The sequence below is a fragment of the Delphinapterus leucas genome, chromosome 19, assembly GCF_059928025.1.
Source record: "Delphinapterus leucas isolate spDelLeu-1000000601 "Yukka" chromosome 19, BTC_Dleu_Yukka2, whole genome shotgun sequence".
In the NCBI taxonomy this organism is placed as follows: domain Eukaryota; kingdom Metazoa; phylum Chordata; class Mammalia; order Artiodactyla; family Monodontidae; genus Delphinapterus; species Delphinapterus leucas.
This window is the reverse complement of record NC_143147.1, coordinates 18,580,217-18,596,336: the sequence shown is the minus strand read 5'-3', so window position 1 is coordinate 18,596,336 and position 16,120 is coordinate 18,580,217. Positions and strand designations below refer to the sequence as shown.

General features: G+C 43.6%; 1 protein-coding gene and 1 pseudogene across 8 annotated transcripts in view; both read right to left on the bottom strand.

The window, feature by feature from the left end:
* The window catches only part of ZZEF1 (zinc finger ZZ-type and EF-hand domain containing 1), a 130,209-nt gene that overhangs the window by 69,580 nt on the left and 44,509 nt on the right, over positions 1 to 16,120 (bottom strand). For all 8 annotated transcript variants that reach the window (XM_089900570.1, XM_089900566.1, XM_089900568.1 and 5 more), the window contains 7 exons: positions 14,446 to 14,562; positions 13,225 to 13,403; positions 11,558 to 11,656; positions 7,346 to 7,437; positions 6,814 to 6,962; positions 2,386 to 2,497; positions 1,091 to 1,306 (listed from right to left, as the gene is read on the bottom strand). In XM_089900570.1, coding sequence (XP_089756696.1) covers positions 1,091 to 1,306; positions 2,386 to 2,497; positions 6,814 to 6,962; positions 7,346 to 7,437; positions 11,558 to 11,656; positions 13,225 to 13,403; positions 14,446 to 14,562 — 964 coding nt within the window. The remainder of the gene's footprint in view (positions 1 to 1,090; positions 1,307 to 2,385; positions 2,498 to 6,813; positions 6,963 to 7,345; positions 7,438 to 11,557; positions 11,657 to 13,224; positions 13,404 to 14,445; positions 14,563 to 16,120) is intronic.
* Positions 7,925 to 11,551, bottom strand: LOC111185904 (etoposide-induced protein 2.4 homolog pseudogene; annotated as a pseudogene).

The window sequence follows — 16,120 nt, the reverse complement described above, 5'->3', positions numbered from 1 at the left end:
TTCCCGGACCGGGGCACGAACCTGCGTCCCCTGCATCGGCAGGCGGATTGTCAACCACTGTGCCACCAAGGAAGCCCCAAGAACCTTTCTTTGAGTAGACTGTCACTGTGTTTTTATTAGTGACTGTAGAAGTCAGTATCAAAAACACAATGTTCACAGCAGCATTGTTTACAATAGCCAAGATATGGAAGCAACCTAAGTGTCCATCAAAAAATGAATGGATAAAGAAGATACGGTATATGTATACGATGGAATATTACTCAGCCATAAGTAGAACGAAATTTTGCCATTTGTGACAACATGGATGGACCTGGAGGGTATTATACCTAATGAAATAAGTCAGACAGAGAAAGACAAATACTGTAAGTTTTCACTTATACGTGGAATCTAAAAAATGAAATAAACAAACAAATATAACAAAGCAGAAACAGACTCACAGTTGCAGATAACAAACTAGTGGTTGCCAGAGGGGAGTGGAGTGTGGGGAAGGGCAAAAATAGGTGAAGATTAAGAGGTACAAACTACTAGGTATAAAATAAAATTTAAGTTACAAGGATATAATGTACAATACAGGGAATATAGTCAATATTTTATAATAACTTTGCATGGAGTGTAATCTATAAAAATATCGGATTACTATGTTGTATACCTGAAACTAATACTGTAAGTCAACTATACATCAATTTTAAAAAATCCTGTTATTATTTTTGGTACTTTTAGTAAACAAACAGAATTCACCTACACTTCAGGAGTAATTCTAGGACTTAAAGAAGACATAAATCCCATAAATGTGCTTTGTCTCCCTGGCAACCAAAGCTGGGGCTCTTTAAGATCTGCATGTAGGTGCATCCCAGGAAATCTCACGATGGTGGCCACATGCCACTTCGTCTTCCACTGACTGATGCCATTAATGCCCAACGCCTCACTCCCCTTGGCCTCCCAACGTCATCACAACAGCACGATGCCTGCCGTCCTCATTCGTACTGCATGGCTTCAGCAGGGCCAGGTTTCACTGGTTGGTGTTCCTTTCCCCAAACACTGTCATTACTCTTCCCAAAGGAATGAGGTCTAACAACTGAGGAAACACTACCAGGTCGTGGGCGAGCTGCTGGATGAACTGAAGGGTCCTGAGGAGCAGTGTGGCCCCACAGACGCTCTCCTCCACGCCCTTTCTGCAGTGAGTACGGACGATGCTCTGCTCTGCTTCTGCCCCCGCGGGCCGGAGGTACCCACTGATGCTCAAGCCTTGTACTCCCAGGCGCTCTGCCGACTCCTGGCGGGTGCAGAGGAACTTCACCATCAAATACTGGAAAAGGACAAGACAGAGGTGAGGAGAAGGACTTAGAAGCTCCAGGTACTGATGAAAGGGAGATAAAGGCCTTTCTGGGCAGATCTTCCTGTGACTTTAATAATTAATGAGGTACCACTATGCCTAGCACTGGAGACACAAAGTATAAGCCCAGCATCTACAACAAACAGGGAAGAGACAGTACAAATGCTGAAGTCAGGTTTGGGGAAAGATCACAATAAGAGAAACGGCACTATTCCTGCTTCAAGGCAAAAACAGGATAAGACAGGATGAATAAGAGAAGGACGTCTGCTCTGTGGCAGTCATTTTGAAGCAGACAACAGCTATATGGTGAAAAGAGTCAATGACTGCCCTAAGGGATCATCTCCAAGCCCCCAATTACCTGTAATCCATGTGCTGGGAGCCCAGGACACAGCCTTGTCTGCTCAAAGCTAAAGCCATTTGCAAAGCCCAACTTCTATGCACACTCTCTGCTTATTATAGTGAAAGCTCCTTTGTTGAGGGCCTTTCAGAATCCACTACTCAGCTGCATAAATATTTACTGAGCACCTACTATGTACAAGCCCTAAAGATAGTTCTTGTTTCTCTTATTTAAGCTTCTTACTAAGATTCACAACGGAGGTTAAAAAAATTAAGTAGCCAGATAATCCCTGTTTCTTTCATAGCTATGGAAAGACATCTCTCTTGCATTTAGGCCTGTGGACTTACTGCTCCCTCAGCCTGAGAGGCCGTTCTCCACACCTCTCAGCCTGGCTAAAGATGACCGCTTAATCAACTTTCAACACTTGGCATCACACCAACTTTCCTGGGAAGCCTTCCCTAGTGAATTCCAGGCTGGGTAAATATTGTTCCTCCGGGCTGCAACAGCCCCCTGTGTGTCTCTTTATCAGCCCATATCACACTGTCTCATACATCTGTGTCTCCCACTAGACTTGGAGCTCTGTGAGGGTCATGATCACGTCTGATTCACCTCCAGGGTTCCAGTGCTGGCACACAATAACCGCTTGATAAACACTTACAGTACAAAAGGAGAGGAGTGGGCAGGTGTGCGAAGGCCACACCTCACTGACACTTACCTTGGCAACCCTGCACTGTTGCAACTTAACATCTGCTTCATCCCACTCTTCCTCCAGCTCAAACCAGCCAATAGGATCATCCTCGCCAAGGTTATCAGACAGGCAACCAATCCTGTAAACACAAAGGTAATCACAGAACGTTCTCCTATTCCTAAACTTCTCAAGGGTCTAACGAATAAGGCACCACCTAAATGGCATTTAACTTGTTTACACGGCCTGTCGGTTAACAGTCGAGGACGGGGTGTGGCACGTGGTGCCTCTCTGAGCATAGGAGGGAGCTGGCGGTAACATCCTCCCCACTTCTCAGCTTCCTCATCTGTGCAATGGGAACTATTATTAGTCCCAAATATAACCTGGGAACTAAGGAGAAAGTCTGCTTCTCTAGATAACTGGCTTATCTGAAGAATGAGACCTGAAGTCAAGGCATCTGAGATGAAGCTACTCAGGAATAAGGTACAATGCAACAGCTGGTGTGTGCTTCTGGAAAGATACAAAGGAGAGGCAGGTTCAGTCTTCTTTCCCTAGGTCTGGCTAACATAGGTACGACTGGCCTGAGATGCACAATTGCAACAACTGAAGGGTAAAACCTGAGGAGCTTTCAGATCCTGGAGCTCCAATGAAGGAAAACTTCAGCCTTCACAGGCCTCAGGATTTTTCCCTATTACTTAAGAAGTCCTTCCAGGGAAGCATTTCAACCCAAAGGCTGAAGAAGTACAACTGTGTGCCGTTTCTTTTTTTTTTATTTATTTATTTATTTTTGGCTACGTTGGGTCTTCGTTGCTGCGCACGGGTTTTCTCTAGTTGAGGCAAGTGGGGGCTACTGTTTGTTGTGGTGTGCGGGCTTCTCATTGCATTGGCTTCTCCTGTTGCGGAGCACAGACTCTAGGCACGCAGGCTTCAGCAGTTGTGGCACGTGGGCTCAGCAGTTGTGGCTCGCGGGCTTTAGAGTGCAGGCTCAGTAGTTGTGGCGCACGGGCTTAGTTGCTCCGTGGCAGGTAGGATCTTCCCAGACCAGGGCTCGAACCCGTGTCCCCTGTGTTAGCAGGCAGATTCTTAACCACTGCGCCACCAGGGAAGCCCATGTTTCTTTTTAAAATTGGATACTTGAATGGTACTTCCTTTTTAGGAATTAAATAACTGAGAAGGAGAAAATGGCAGTCTTTTCAAGTAACATTCCTAAAACTTTAAACTATTTAGTCTATGATACGGCTAACAAGCTAGCCAACACATGGCTATTCTGTATGGATAAGATAAGCAAACACAGGGATTTACAAGAAGAAAACAGCAAGAAGAAAAAGACAAAGGACCCAGGGTAGGTTTTGTAACAGAGAGAAAAAAATGTTCCCTTCTTACCGTTAAGTCTTTCTTAGCATAAACCTTTCATGATATAGTTAACCCTAAAACCAATGGGACAGGTGGTATTCCGTCTTAGCCCAAAACCATGCCAATGACTTTCATCAATATGGTGTGTTTGAGAATTTTTCAATTCACCCTTTGGGAGTCATCAAGGAAATCCTTGAGATACAGAGAGCTGGCAGGACGTCAGAGAGTGGGGAGAAGCAACCTTGCTCACTACACCAACTCACAGGCAGGGTGGAGAAAACAGAGCTAAGTATCAGTCCTCTTAAATACGTACAGCAACCAAACAGCTGGTCCCAGAGCGTGCTGACTGACCAATGTCTGACCAGAGGGCAGACAAAAAAAAAAAAAAAAAGAAGGCAAGAAGACAGACACATGTCTATTACCATTTTGACCTCCAAACTGGAGAGGGACTGATAACATGTAGCCCAAGCAAATCAGGATTTCAGAGTAGTTCAGGCTGGAACCAGGAGCTAAAATCAACAAGGGACTAGCAAATAAGCCTGCATTTAGGTTCCCAAAAAAATCATCCTATATAAGATGTGAAAGATCTTGTTTGACAGCAGGTTTAGGGAAAAAAAAAACACCTATATTAATATGTCCCAGGAGTGGGACACAGCTACTTAAAAACAAGTGTATCTCTAGTTATTGTTTAAAAAGAAAAGCATCTTTTAAAAAAGCATGTATGCATGATGGGAGAGAGATTCGTTTCAATTCATTTAGAGGGCTGAAATTAAGACCACAGAGTTGAAATTACAAGTGCAGATTTCAATAAACATAGAATATGTTACTGAAGTGAGTTCTCCATCATTAAGGATATTCTAGGGAGGCTGAGTGACCCTTTGTCAGGGATGCCACCAAAGGAAGTCCAGCAGAGAGAGGAAGTTATTCTAGATCCTTGCTATTCCACGTGTGATCCGTGGTCGGAGAGCATCAGAGTCGCCGGGGAGCTTGTTAGAAACGAAGGTCTCAGGCCCCAGGCAGAACCACTGATTCAGAATCCGCATTTTCACACAATTATTGGTGGTTCATACGTACATGAAAGCCTAGTAGCACAGTACTCAGTGACAGTAAAAACTCCAGCACCCCACTACCTGTGAAATGCAGGAGCAAAAAGGGCAAGTCTCGGGCTCAGCTGCCTGAGTTTTAACTTGCTACTAGTAATAAGGGAGGTAACGCTGTCCAAGAGGTCACCCACGACGTCTGTGGCTAAATCCAACAAGTCCACTTCTAGACTTACCTCACCGACTCCGGGGTAACATCCAACACCGTTGCCCACTCCCTATCTCTTTAACCACGATTTTCCCCTGGCTTCATGAGGACACTTCCCTGGCTTCCCTGCTGCTTCTCTGGCTGTTTTGCTCAGCCTCCCTTTCTCTGCTGCCCCATAAATGCTAGTGCCTCTCAGCATGTTGACCTAAGGTCTCTGTTCTTTCTTCCCAGCCCGCACACTCCGCCAGAATGATCTCTTCTAATTCATTTTAAACTATCAATGAGGGCTTCCCTGGTGGCGCAGTGGTTGAGAGTTCACCTGCTGATGCAGGGGACACAGGTTCGTGCCCCGGCCCGGGAAGATCCCACATGCCGCGGAGTGGCTGGGCCCGAGCCACGGCCGCTGAGCCTGCGCGTCCGGAGCCTGTGCTCCGCAACGGGAGAGGCCACAGCAGTGAGAGGCCCACATACCGCAAAAAACAAACAAACAAACAAAAACCTATCACCGAAATGTCTCTCATATCTCTGCCTTCAGGACAACATCTCTTCCAGGTTCCTGACCCGTTTATCCAACTAGCTGTGGGATATCTCAGAGGCTTCCTAGAACCTCAAATCTAACAGGACCAAAACTGAGCTCATCATCTTCCCACAAACCTGTTTTCCCCGAGGTATTTTCTGTCTCAGAAAAAGGCGCTACCAATGTCCCCTCTGGCGAGCCAAGAATCCAGGACTCACTGATGCCTAAGCCTCCTTCTCTCTCCTGCTGTACATCAATCACTCAGCAGGTCCTGCCGCTTCTACTTTCTAGCTTCTCTTCAATCGTCCACATCTCTCCATGGCTCCTGTTGCTGCTCTAGTTGAGGTTACCCACACTCTGGCTTCCCAGGTGACCGTGACAGCCTCCCCCCATTTCATCTGGCCTCCCCACTCGCTCTCCTCCAGCCCACCTCACACAGCTGGCTCCAGAGCAGCACTTCCAAACCACGAATGCGATCTCTCCTCGTTCTTCTTGAAGCTCCTCAGCAACACACTCCACCCTGCTCCCTTCCCCTGCCCCCATGGCTTTCAAGATAAAGTCTAAGCCCTGAAACAGAGACAAAAGGGCCTTCAACGACCTGACCCTCTCCTAGCTCTCCAGCTTCACCTCTCCCCACTCTCTAACTCATGGCGCACCTCAGCAACGTGGGGCTCGTCAGTCCCTCGTGTACGCCAGACCCCACCTGAGTTCTCAACTGTGCTCTGCTCTTTGCTCAGGACACTCTCCTTCCACTTCTTCAAGTAGTTAATTAGCTTTAGCTCATCCTTCCCTGATCAGGTCAGGTGCTCTGCCATATGCTCCCAGAGCACCTTATCCCTCCTACCTACCTCGCATTTATAGTACTGTGACACTGTAGACTTTATCATCTGTCTTCTGAGCTAAACGGTAGGCTCTATAGAGCAGGGAACGGGCCAATCTGCTCATTACGGTATCTTCAGTACCTAGCATCAGGCCTAGCACATCGTAGGTGCTTAATAAATATTTTCAGTAAAAACACAAAAATAGGAGGAGGGAAGCTGGGGCCTGGGTAAATTTTCCAGTGGCTAGATAAGACTAGAGACCTCAGGCTGCCCACAATTCAGGCATGTATTATTACCCAACCATTTTGAAGATGTGTACACCTGGTCACAGAAGGGACCGAGTAAGAGACTATGAACAAATTAAAATACATGTCTTCACATGTGCTGCCAGAAAGCAATGAATGCTCATGGCCACTGAAGATGGGTTAGTGGCAACTTTTCTATAAAGAAAACGTATTTCACCAATAAGAGAATGTATACAATCTTATTAACTATAAAGATTTTTATTCTGTTCCTTACCTGCTTTTTACAAATTGCCTGAATTCCTGAAGCTTCCATTTGTCATATTTTTCAAACCTTTTGAAGTGTTCTTCTGCATGAAATTTATCAGAAGATGAATTATAGGCAAACACCAACCCACACTGGGCACCAATGCCACCACGTCGAACCTGGAAATACAGATCTAAATAAAGTACATCAAAGGGACCAAAGTTCTGTGGCCATTTTGTTCCCAAATAATATGGTCAAATGCAAATAGCTTAACGCAAAAATCAAACCAACAAAATGAGATTTAAAATACATTAAGTCCTGGAAAAGTAAGAAAGCTGCTTCCCAAGAAATGATTCCTTACTTTTCTTGATCCTTATACTCACACCATCTACAGACTTAACAATCTATTCATCTTTGTGCCCTTGCCCTCTGCTACAGGCCTGACACAGAATAAATAATCACTAAATGTTCAATGAAAAACCAGTGACATGGACCTCCGAAGTACAATCGTATTTTTAAAAATAGTAGTAACATTTCCTAAAGAAGGCAGCATAAGAATTACCATAATTCTGATCTGAGTAACTTGAAAGGCAGATTCAGTTCCCGTAGAAAAAATAGTACTTGCTCTGGTTTTTCCAGTCTCTGTAAGAAAACCTACAAAAAAGAAAAACTAAAGTTAGGATGACTGAGGCATCTGTAATAACCCTAAGAACTAAGACCAAAAAAACCAAAGCATATCCTTTGAGGCAGAGGGCATCTAGTCTATCTGGTTCTCTCATAAAAATTAGAAAAAGAAAGAAGAAAATTAGAAAAAGAATTCCCCTCTGGGCAGAAGCAACCCCCTGATAGACACCAAGGTAACAGATCATGGTCCAGATATAACTTGGTCAGAGCAAAATCTTTTCAACTATACAGGCCGCTCAGCTCTGAGGTAACGATAAAGAAATAAAAAGTTGATAAAGACGGGCTTCCCTGGTGGCGCAGTGGTTGAGAGTCCGCCTGCCAATGCAGGGGACACAGGTTCGTGCCCCGGTCTGGGAAGATCCCACGTGCCGCGGAGCGGCTGGGCCCGTGAGCCATGGCCGCTGAGCCTGCGCGTCCGGAGCCTGTGCTCCGCAACGGGAGAGGCCACAACAGTGAGAGGCCCGCGTACCGCAAAAAAAAAAAAAAAAAAAAAAAAAAGTTGATAAAGACTGTGACTTTAATTCAAAGAGACAAAAGACTGGACAATCAATCACCTTTCTAAACCATTCCTGAAACCATGACTGACGTTTGGCTGGGCTGTTAGAAGCAAGCAGGCTTAAAGGCTGAGAGAGGAATTAGATAGCTTCTTGAATACTCTGTCAGGAAAGACTGTAAAAGTCTTTGAAATGGGCAAGAAAAGAATGCTGGGTGTTTGTTCAGTGCACTCTTTGGGTCATCTCCACCTTTCTTTGTCTCTGAACTATTTTACAACTCTGTAAATTGTAGAATAATAACAGTAATGCAAAAGATTCTTGTCCATACAAATAAAAATTGTGTCTATAGGAACATAGCTGATTATTTCTTATGAAGACTGACCAATTTTGCAACCATCTGTAGATTCGTGTCAGCATTCTTACTGGTCTATGTGTATTAATGAGTTCTCCTTTGACCTGCTTGTAACATCTTACTGGTTCCCTCAGTAATTCATGGGATAAATAAAAAGATTGACGTCTTCACTTTATATTTGTATGAGAGTTGTGGTTCACCTTTTTTGCTGTTGTTAATTATCCTTTAAAAATTTACAAAAAGGTCTGTTAAATCCAAAGCTGCTTTTCTCTTTCCAACCTCTGTAAATTATATAACTTACACATTTACTCAAATCAGCCTAACCACCCATTCTTCCTGAAACCACGAACTGCTTTCAACCACTCTATCAAGATGAAAAGACTAAAACCAATTTCATGCTTATTTCATTACACTGAGTTCAATAAAACAAAAATTTGTGAAGTTAAATCTCCGTAAGAGATTTAAATAATATGCATTATTTGTCACCAAAACCAAGAAAATTAAATCCAAAGGAACCTTTACTAAATCACAGGGAGAAGCTATTATTGATCTAATGCTATCAAATAGTAATTCTACAGACAATTTTAAGAAGCCATACGGCCAGAAATTCACACAATTCTACTAACAGTAATACTAAAAACTATCCCACTTATTGAACTGTCACCTTTCCTAGGAGGTCTGGATGCCTCTAACTAATCAAATCTATTGTAAAGGCCGAAATGCTGCCTGGGAGTAGCTGCCAGTTTTCATTAGTCTCAAAGTAGCTGAAGCAATAATTTAAGTCAAAAGAATCAGATTCTTTTAAAATAACATTGCCATCAATTTTTTTAAGGCCCAAATAAATACATACGTTAAACAAATAAAGCTTAAAAAGTAAATAAATAAAACCTCTGTGCTTCCTTTTCTTGGTAAAAAACCAGCTCATAAGTCTAACTATAATATTTTAAAGCTACAACTGTTTGGACACCATGCCCCTCCTGCCCAATTTATTCTCTTAAAATGACAGGAAGAAAATAACCAATCTCAAACGTAAAGAAATCAATAACCCTACTCCTTCAGTTCTATTGGCAGCAGGCTGCACTCCTTTAAAATGCCAGACCCGTGGCTGTGACTCACGGGAGGTCAGCCCTCGGAGTGTCCACGCTCGGGTTCTCCGGGCAATCTGTGCAGCAAGGGGGAACGTCCAGTGTTTCCCAGAAGCTGGGGAACTTGAAAGGTAGCAGTGAAAAAGAGCTTTGGCCCCCGTAAGGGGAAGAAACAAATCACTCCTCAAAACCCCACAGTTCTGGCTGTGAGGACTTTCCTCTGCCCTCCCTGTCTCGTCAGGTTCATTTTTTTGTAGAGGACGGAATCCTAACCTGAGTTACAAGAAACAGGCAGTGATGGTTGTGGAGGGAGAAACCAGGGGAATCCAAGGCTCCTCCCCACGCCCAGTCACATCCCACCTGGGTGCTCATCAGAAACACAACAAAAGTAACAAATCCACACACTACAACTAGTTTATGCAATTTATCCATGCAAGGTTAGGTGGAAGGCAGGGAGGAGAGGGGGATGGATAATACACAGGGAGAGCAACAAACTATTCAAATCAGACCAGGCAGAAGAGCTGGCAAATGCATTTCAATAGCTACAGAAAAACCTGTGGTGCTTTCAGACTTAGAATGGTGTTAAAAATCCAGGCTGATTTTAAGGACAATGAAAACACCCTGTATGGTATTATAATGATGGATATAGGTCATTATACATTTGTTCAAATCCACAGAATTTGTTCAAATCAAGAGTGAAGCCTAAAGTAAGCTATGGACTTCGGGCGATTACGACGTGTCAATGTAGGTTCACCCTTCGTAAAAATGTACCACTCTGGTGAGTGATGTGGATAATGGAGGAGGCTCTGCATGTGTGGGGCAGGGGGCATATGGGAAATCTCTGTACCTCCTTCCAGTTTTGTCGTAAACCCAAAACTGCTCTTAAAAAAAGAAAATACAGTCTTTAAAAAGAAAGACTAGATGGAGACAATCTGAAATTGTTATAAAAGTTTAAAAGAGTAAGATAAAATAAGAGAGGCCTTTCAGTAGATGGTGATGAGGGTATGAAAAAAAATCCATACACTGGTTTTAAGAAGATTCTGCCTTACATACTCCAGAGACAAAAATCCCAATTCTTCAGAGAGCAAAGGAAAACTGCAGAGGGCCTTTGGTAGAGTGGTCTTGCTTTCCTGAGTGTGGGGAGGGGGAAACGGGCAAAGAGCTGCCACCACCTCCTCCCAACCCCACTTTGGACAGCAGGTGACTGGGCGGTCTGAGGTGGCCTTCAGGGTGGCAGGAGATGAATGTGGGGGAGGAAATGTGTCTGCAGAGGCTGAGCTGCTCAGCGAGGGCTGCAGGAAGCCTGTCTCATGCGGTAGTCATGGCTTAAGAAGACCACCAGGAGGAGGTGGGACTGGTGAGGCACGTTTTCCCAGGCGTCTTCACTTCACTGGTGCTAATGACCACAGGAAACAGAACAGAGAGGAGGCGACTACTGAGAATGCACAAGGTCTGTTGTGCTGTGAGGCAAGCCAAGGCGAAACCGAGTCCGAAGTGGTAAGGCCAGTTCCCTTCAATGTTTGATAACTGCTGGAACATTCCACGTCCTTTTCTGAACTGGCATATTCAAAGCAGTATAGTGAGTAGAAGGGGACATGTGCAGGAGACTAACCAGCTGGCCAACAAGACGGATGAGGAAGAGACTCACAAACACTCCCTGGATGAGGAAAAGAGCCACAGCGCTGAGAAGCACATCAGCAATCACCATGCTGATGCCAGGGAAGGAGTGAGGCTTCCTTCCAGACACTTCAAATGCCAGAGCAGCCATATGGAGAAATACCCTCATCTTAAGCTACGTTTTTAGCACTAAGTGCTGCTGATCCACTGAGTGTCTCAATACTTTGAGATAACACAACAGAAAGAGTCTGAACTTAAAAATGGTAACTTTTTATATTCTAAGAGGAGAAGTCTTTGCTTTTCAAAACTGAAGGCTCTCAAGTACTTTTAAGTTGTTACAGGTGACTGACACCTAGCAGGTGGCAACACTGCAGTAAAGAAATCACGCAACTGGTTCAGGAACCACTGAAGCCAACTGAAGGACATCGCAGCGAAGACTGCATATCTTGAAAGTTTCGAAGACCACAGTGCGGTTTCACACAGCCTCTAGTGAGCACCATGGCCCTTTCGACTCACTAAAACCCGACAGGTCCACCACTCACCGTCCCTCGTCCACGGCTCAACAAGGAGGTTTTCAGGTCCTGACTTCTCTTCTTTTCCCTTGACATCACAGGCCTGAAGAGTCAACTGCAGAGGTTTACCTGATCAAAGAAAAGAAAGAGAGAGAAAGAGACAGCCTGAAGGTAGCGCTACGAAAAAATGGAAACTAGAACTCATCAGTGCAAATGGAGAGCCTGTGGACGCCCAGACTGCTCAGTAAAAATCTACCCATTTAAAAGCTAAAATAGGAAGTAATATTAGACAAAAGTTGACACCATCCTTTTCTGCTTTCCTGAAAGAAACAAAGTGCAGCTTATGTCCCTAAGTAATTCTGAGGAGACTCATTCTAGAATGACCACTAGCTGGAAACGAAGCACACTATAAGACACAGACTGACAGCACAGGCTCAACATACTTGTGTGCTGAGCGGGGGGAAGAGAGGAATTCCTAAGACACTGTTTTGGAGCCAATAATTAATTTTATTGTAATTGCATTTAAATATATAAATAATGTCTTAGCGTTCTGGGTCTTGTTTCTTTAAAACGTCTCCAGGCAAATTTTGAAAGTTTTCAAAATTATAAAAATCAACTTTTGCTATAATGATCTGAAAACTTTTCTTTTTCTTTTAGTAATATAATGAAAACCTTATAACCCTATTAACCTATAACCCAACCCAGAACTAGAACATTATCAATAATGAACAGTCCCCCTATGCATTCCTCCTCCATCCCGTGCTCCCTGCTCAAATAACTGCTAAACTGAATCAAAAACCTTTCTGGAGAATATTTTCCAGACACTACGTATCCCTCCCATTTGGCTGTGCCTTCTACGGGCCCCTACCCCTCCAAAAAAATGACCTTTCCAAAACTGGGGAGGGACTGGATTTACAAGACATCGATTGTCAGACTTAAAAAATTAAACATAAAATACATTATTATAAAGTGATATTTAGGCAAAGGTACAAATATCATGAGGAAATATCACAGTATTGCCTCTATTACTGAAGAGGATGGGATCCAATACTGTACTTGTGGACAGAAACTTTAGCACTAGAGGCCAGGACAGCACATGTCCACTGCAGTCATCTGAGAGTAGCTGTATGGACTCCTGTGTTGAGAAGGATTAGGAGGCCCCACCCTGGGTCAGTAGAAAAGTGCTAAGATGGACTGCCGTTGGGCCCAGGAGGGGAAAGGGATGGCAGGCGTGTATGTATGACCATATATGTTGTCCCAACCAGCTATAAACTATCACGAGGATGCAGAGGGATGGATTCCAAGACAAGGATCCTTTGCTCTGGGTCTGGGGTAGTTTCCTCCCTCCTCCAATGAGAGGTACTCCAACTTCCCAACCTCTTGACCTACACCATGAGACACTCCCATACTTTATCAAAGATGGCTGTGTTCAAATGGCCACCACGCCTAAGTGATTAGGCCAGTAAATCCTGGGAGTACAGCGTAGTGAACACTCAGGTCCTCTCCTGCTAATGCATCCATAAATGAACCAACATCTCCCTTCTCCCTACCAACCCCAAAGAAGATACACTCTTCCAGAAATCATTGTATAACTACAACGACCGAGCCCACAAACTACACAAAAAGATAAGAAGATGCCAGGAAATCCCACGTTGGTGATGGTTTTATGACGTGTGCATCATGCCGAGGTCATTTACCATATTTAAGGAGCAGGTTCTGCCTGACTGACGCCATGGATGAGATGAGGGATGAGGCATCATAGTGTGTGTCCAGGTGGTCAGTGACAGTACACAGAGAGCTCAGCACTTTGGCAACACTCCCTCTTGCTAGTGCAAAAGCCAGAAGAGTCAGCTCCACCTCTGGAGTAGAAGAGCAGCTATAAACAAAGAACAAAAAACACTTCACTTCTTAAAACTATGAGAAAATCCAGGTAGCTCAAACTCTGTCTAACTGATTACATAAGCAACATCAACCTGCCATATGCGTTCTCTGTTTACCAGAAATACTTTTTCAAAATCCTTAAGACAGCCTAAAGAAAAACTAAATCAACCCAGAGGACCAGGAAATTAAATCCTCACTTCTGTAACCTTCACCTCTAAGTATTAAATAATGCTATCAACTTTAATAAGGCAGACTTTATAAACCAAAAATAAACAGGCTGTTGCAAGAAGCCCCTGCTATGAAGAAGCCTCGGGTAATAATTTGGCTTGGCCAGAGTGTCAAGGGCTTATTCCTTCAAACATCAATAACATATTTTAGATCTATTCCACATCACATCTGCTTTTTTAAACATATTACACTGAAACTTTTAAACCTGTCTAGATGGGGACTTCCCTGGTGGTCCAGTGGTTAGGACTCCGTGCTTCCACTGCCGGTGGCATGGGTCTGATCCCTGGTTGGGGAACGAAGATCCCCACATGCCATGTGGTGTGGCCAAAATGAGGAAAAAAAAAAACCAAACCCTGTCTAGATGGCTCAGGGCCTGGTTTGTGCTCTAACAGGGCTCACTGTGACAGAGCTGAGTGTCCCCACACTACGCGACCCCTCAAACAGCTAGCAGGGTGTCCTTTCCCAGGACTATGGACAATTAGGCTTGTTAGACCTGTTCATGGAGACAGCAGGTGCTGGGCTGGGGATGTGAGGGAACTGAAAGGCTTTGCATTCCGGACTTTGAGACCCCTGCTCTAGCTGAATCTGAAGATTACTCCGCACCCACCCCCAATTCCTGAGGGCAGGTGTACTGCTAGATCATGGAGTTTACACAGGTACACCATTATTTCACTTTCTCTTCAGTCACTACAAATGATTCTTTTAAAAAAAAAATCTTTAAAAGATTTTAAAATTAAAAAAAACAAAAAGGACTTACCAAGCACATATGCCCTCTATCCCCCACCAGCCCTTATCAACCTTCATTTTACCTAGTTATCCTTATGAGGAAGCTGTCCACTTCTTCCAGAACGTTGGGAGACAGGAAAGTTGAGAAATCTGTAGATCCTGGTGAGAGGGAAAGTGGAGGCATGTGCTGCAGTGCCTTCCTAGGAGTGTAAAATGTGCAATCAGAACAATCCCTGGCAAACAATAAACTTAATAATACAATTTTAGACAAAAAAAAATTGTTGGAAGCTTGTTTGGATTAATCCCTTATCAAGAAACAGACAGTGTTCCTACAGAGAACCTGGTACATAACACAGATCAGCCTTTTTCCTGCAGGGGTCCTGGTGCTAAACAGTTTAATGGGGTTTCTTTCTTTCCTTTTCTTTTTTCTTTAAGAGTTCCATTTCCCTCTATAAAAGCTCATTCAACCCTCTGGAAGCAAGTGTTCATTTTAAGTAGTATGAGCAAAAGACATATGTCTACAGAAAAACCCTGAGTTCTTAGAAAACTTGACCCCAGGGGCAGAGCTGTTTGTGACACACAAAAAAAATTCATCTTCAGATCTCTTGTATCTAAAGATGCATCATGATATGTTTATTTTATCCTAAACATATCAGCACCTGTCATCTTCTCTATTCCTGCCTGTGTTTCTTGGCCTTTCTACCTCAGAGTCTGCTTTAATGTTTCTCTTTTCTCATCTCCTTTTACAATAGCTTTACCTCTTCTGGACCAGCAGTCATCTAATAAATTTATGCAACAAAATATTACTGAGTCCTACTTGTGCCAGCAACTGTGCTAGGCAATGAGTGTACCATGAACAACGTGAAGGTACAGAAAAAGTCACTCAAAATTCTACACTTGATAGTCATTTTATGATAACAGTAGTGGGAATTCCTGAAACTATTTTATTTCTACATTTCACAACAGAGACAAAACAGCAAGGCTAATAACACTGTGTCAGCTTCCACTCTGCTCTTGTTTCTTGTCCCCTCTGTATGAGCTGCATCAGTAGGGCAGCTACACTAACATACAGTTGATCAACAAGGTCTAATGCACCTAAGCGGCATGCAAGGATTGACAGAATTTATTTCCACTTTTGTTTCATAATATTTTTTTCTTACTTCTTTTTCCTCATCGATTTTTTAAAATAATTTTTAAATTTTAGAATAGTTTTAAGATCACTGATATTTAAAAGTTAGGAGCGAAGATACCATTGCCGATTAACTATTACAACTCTTTAGGGATATATCCATTCTTCAACGACGTGGCATAGCTTCACAAAAATAAAGCAGAAAACTTTTCCTCTTCCCCTTCCTGAAAATTCAGTCCATAAAGCAGGGCTGTGCAAGGTAGGCAATCATGTGTCCTTGGGTGGGTGCATGGGTGGGGCGCATGGTGGCCCAGAGCGAGGTATTAGAGTGGGGTACTGAGCAAAGGGACAGCCTGGCATGGAATGCAAGCACCAAGAGGGTGAGGAGGGTGTCCAGGCAAGGGCCAGGGAGGTGGGAGACTGGTTATATAGAGCGGGATTGTTTAAATAAGTAAATATTTCAGGGATGATGGGAGCCAGGTTTCTCACAATCACAGAAGGGAATTACAAACAGAGAAAGGGAGAAAACTAGAATGAACAGTAGTGCTGGATTAGAATTAGAAGTTATCAGAGTTTATTAGAAGTATAAACTCAAGAGTTTTCAGTGTTACAGATATAGAAATAAATAT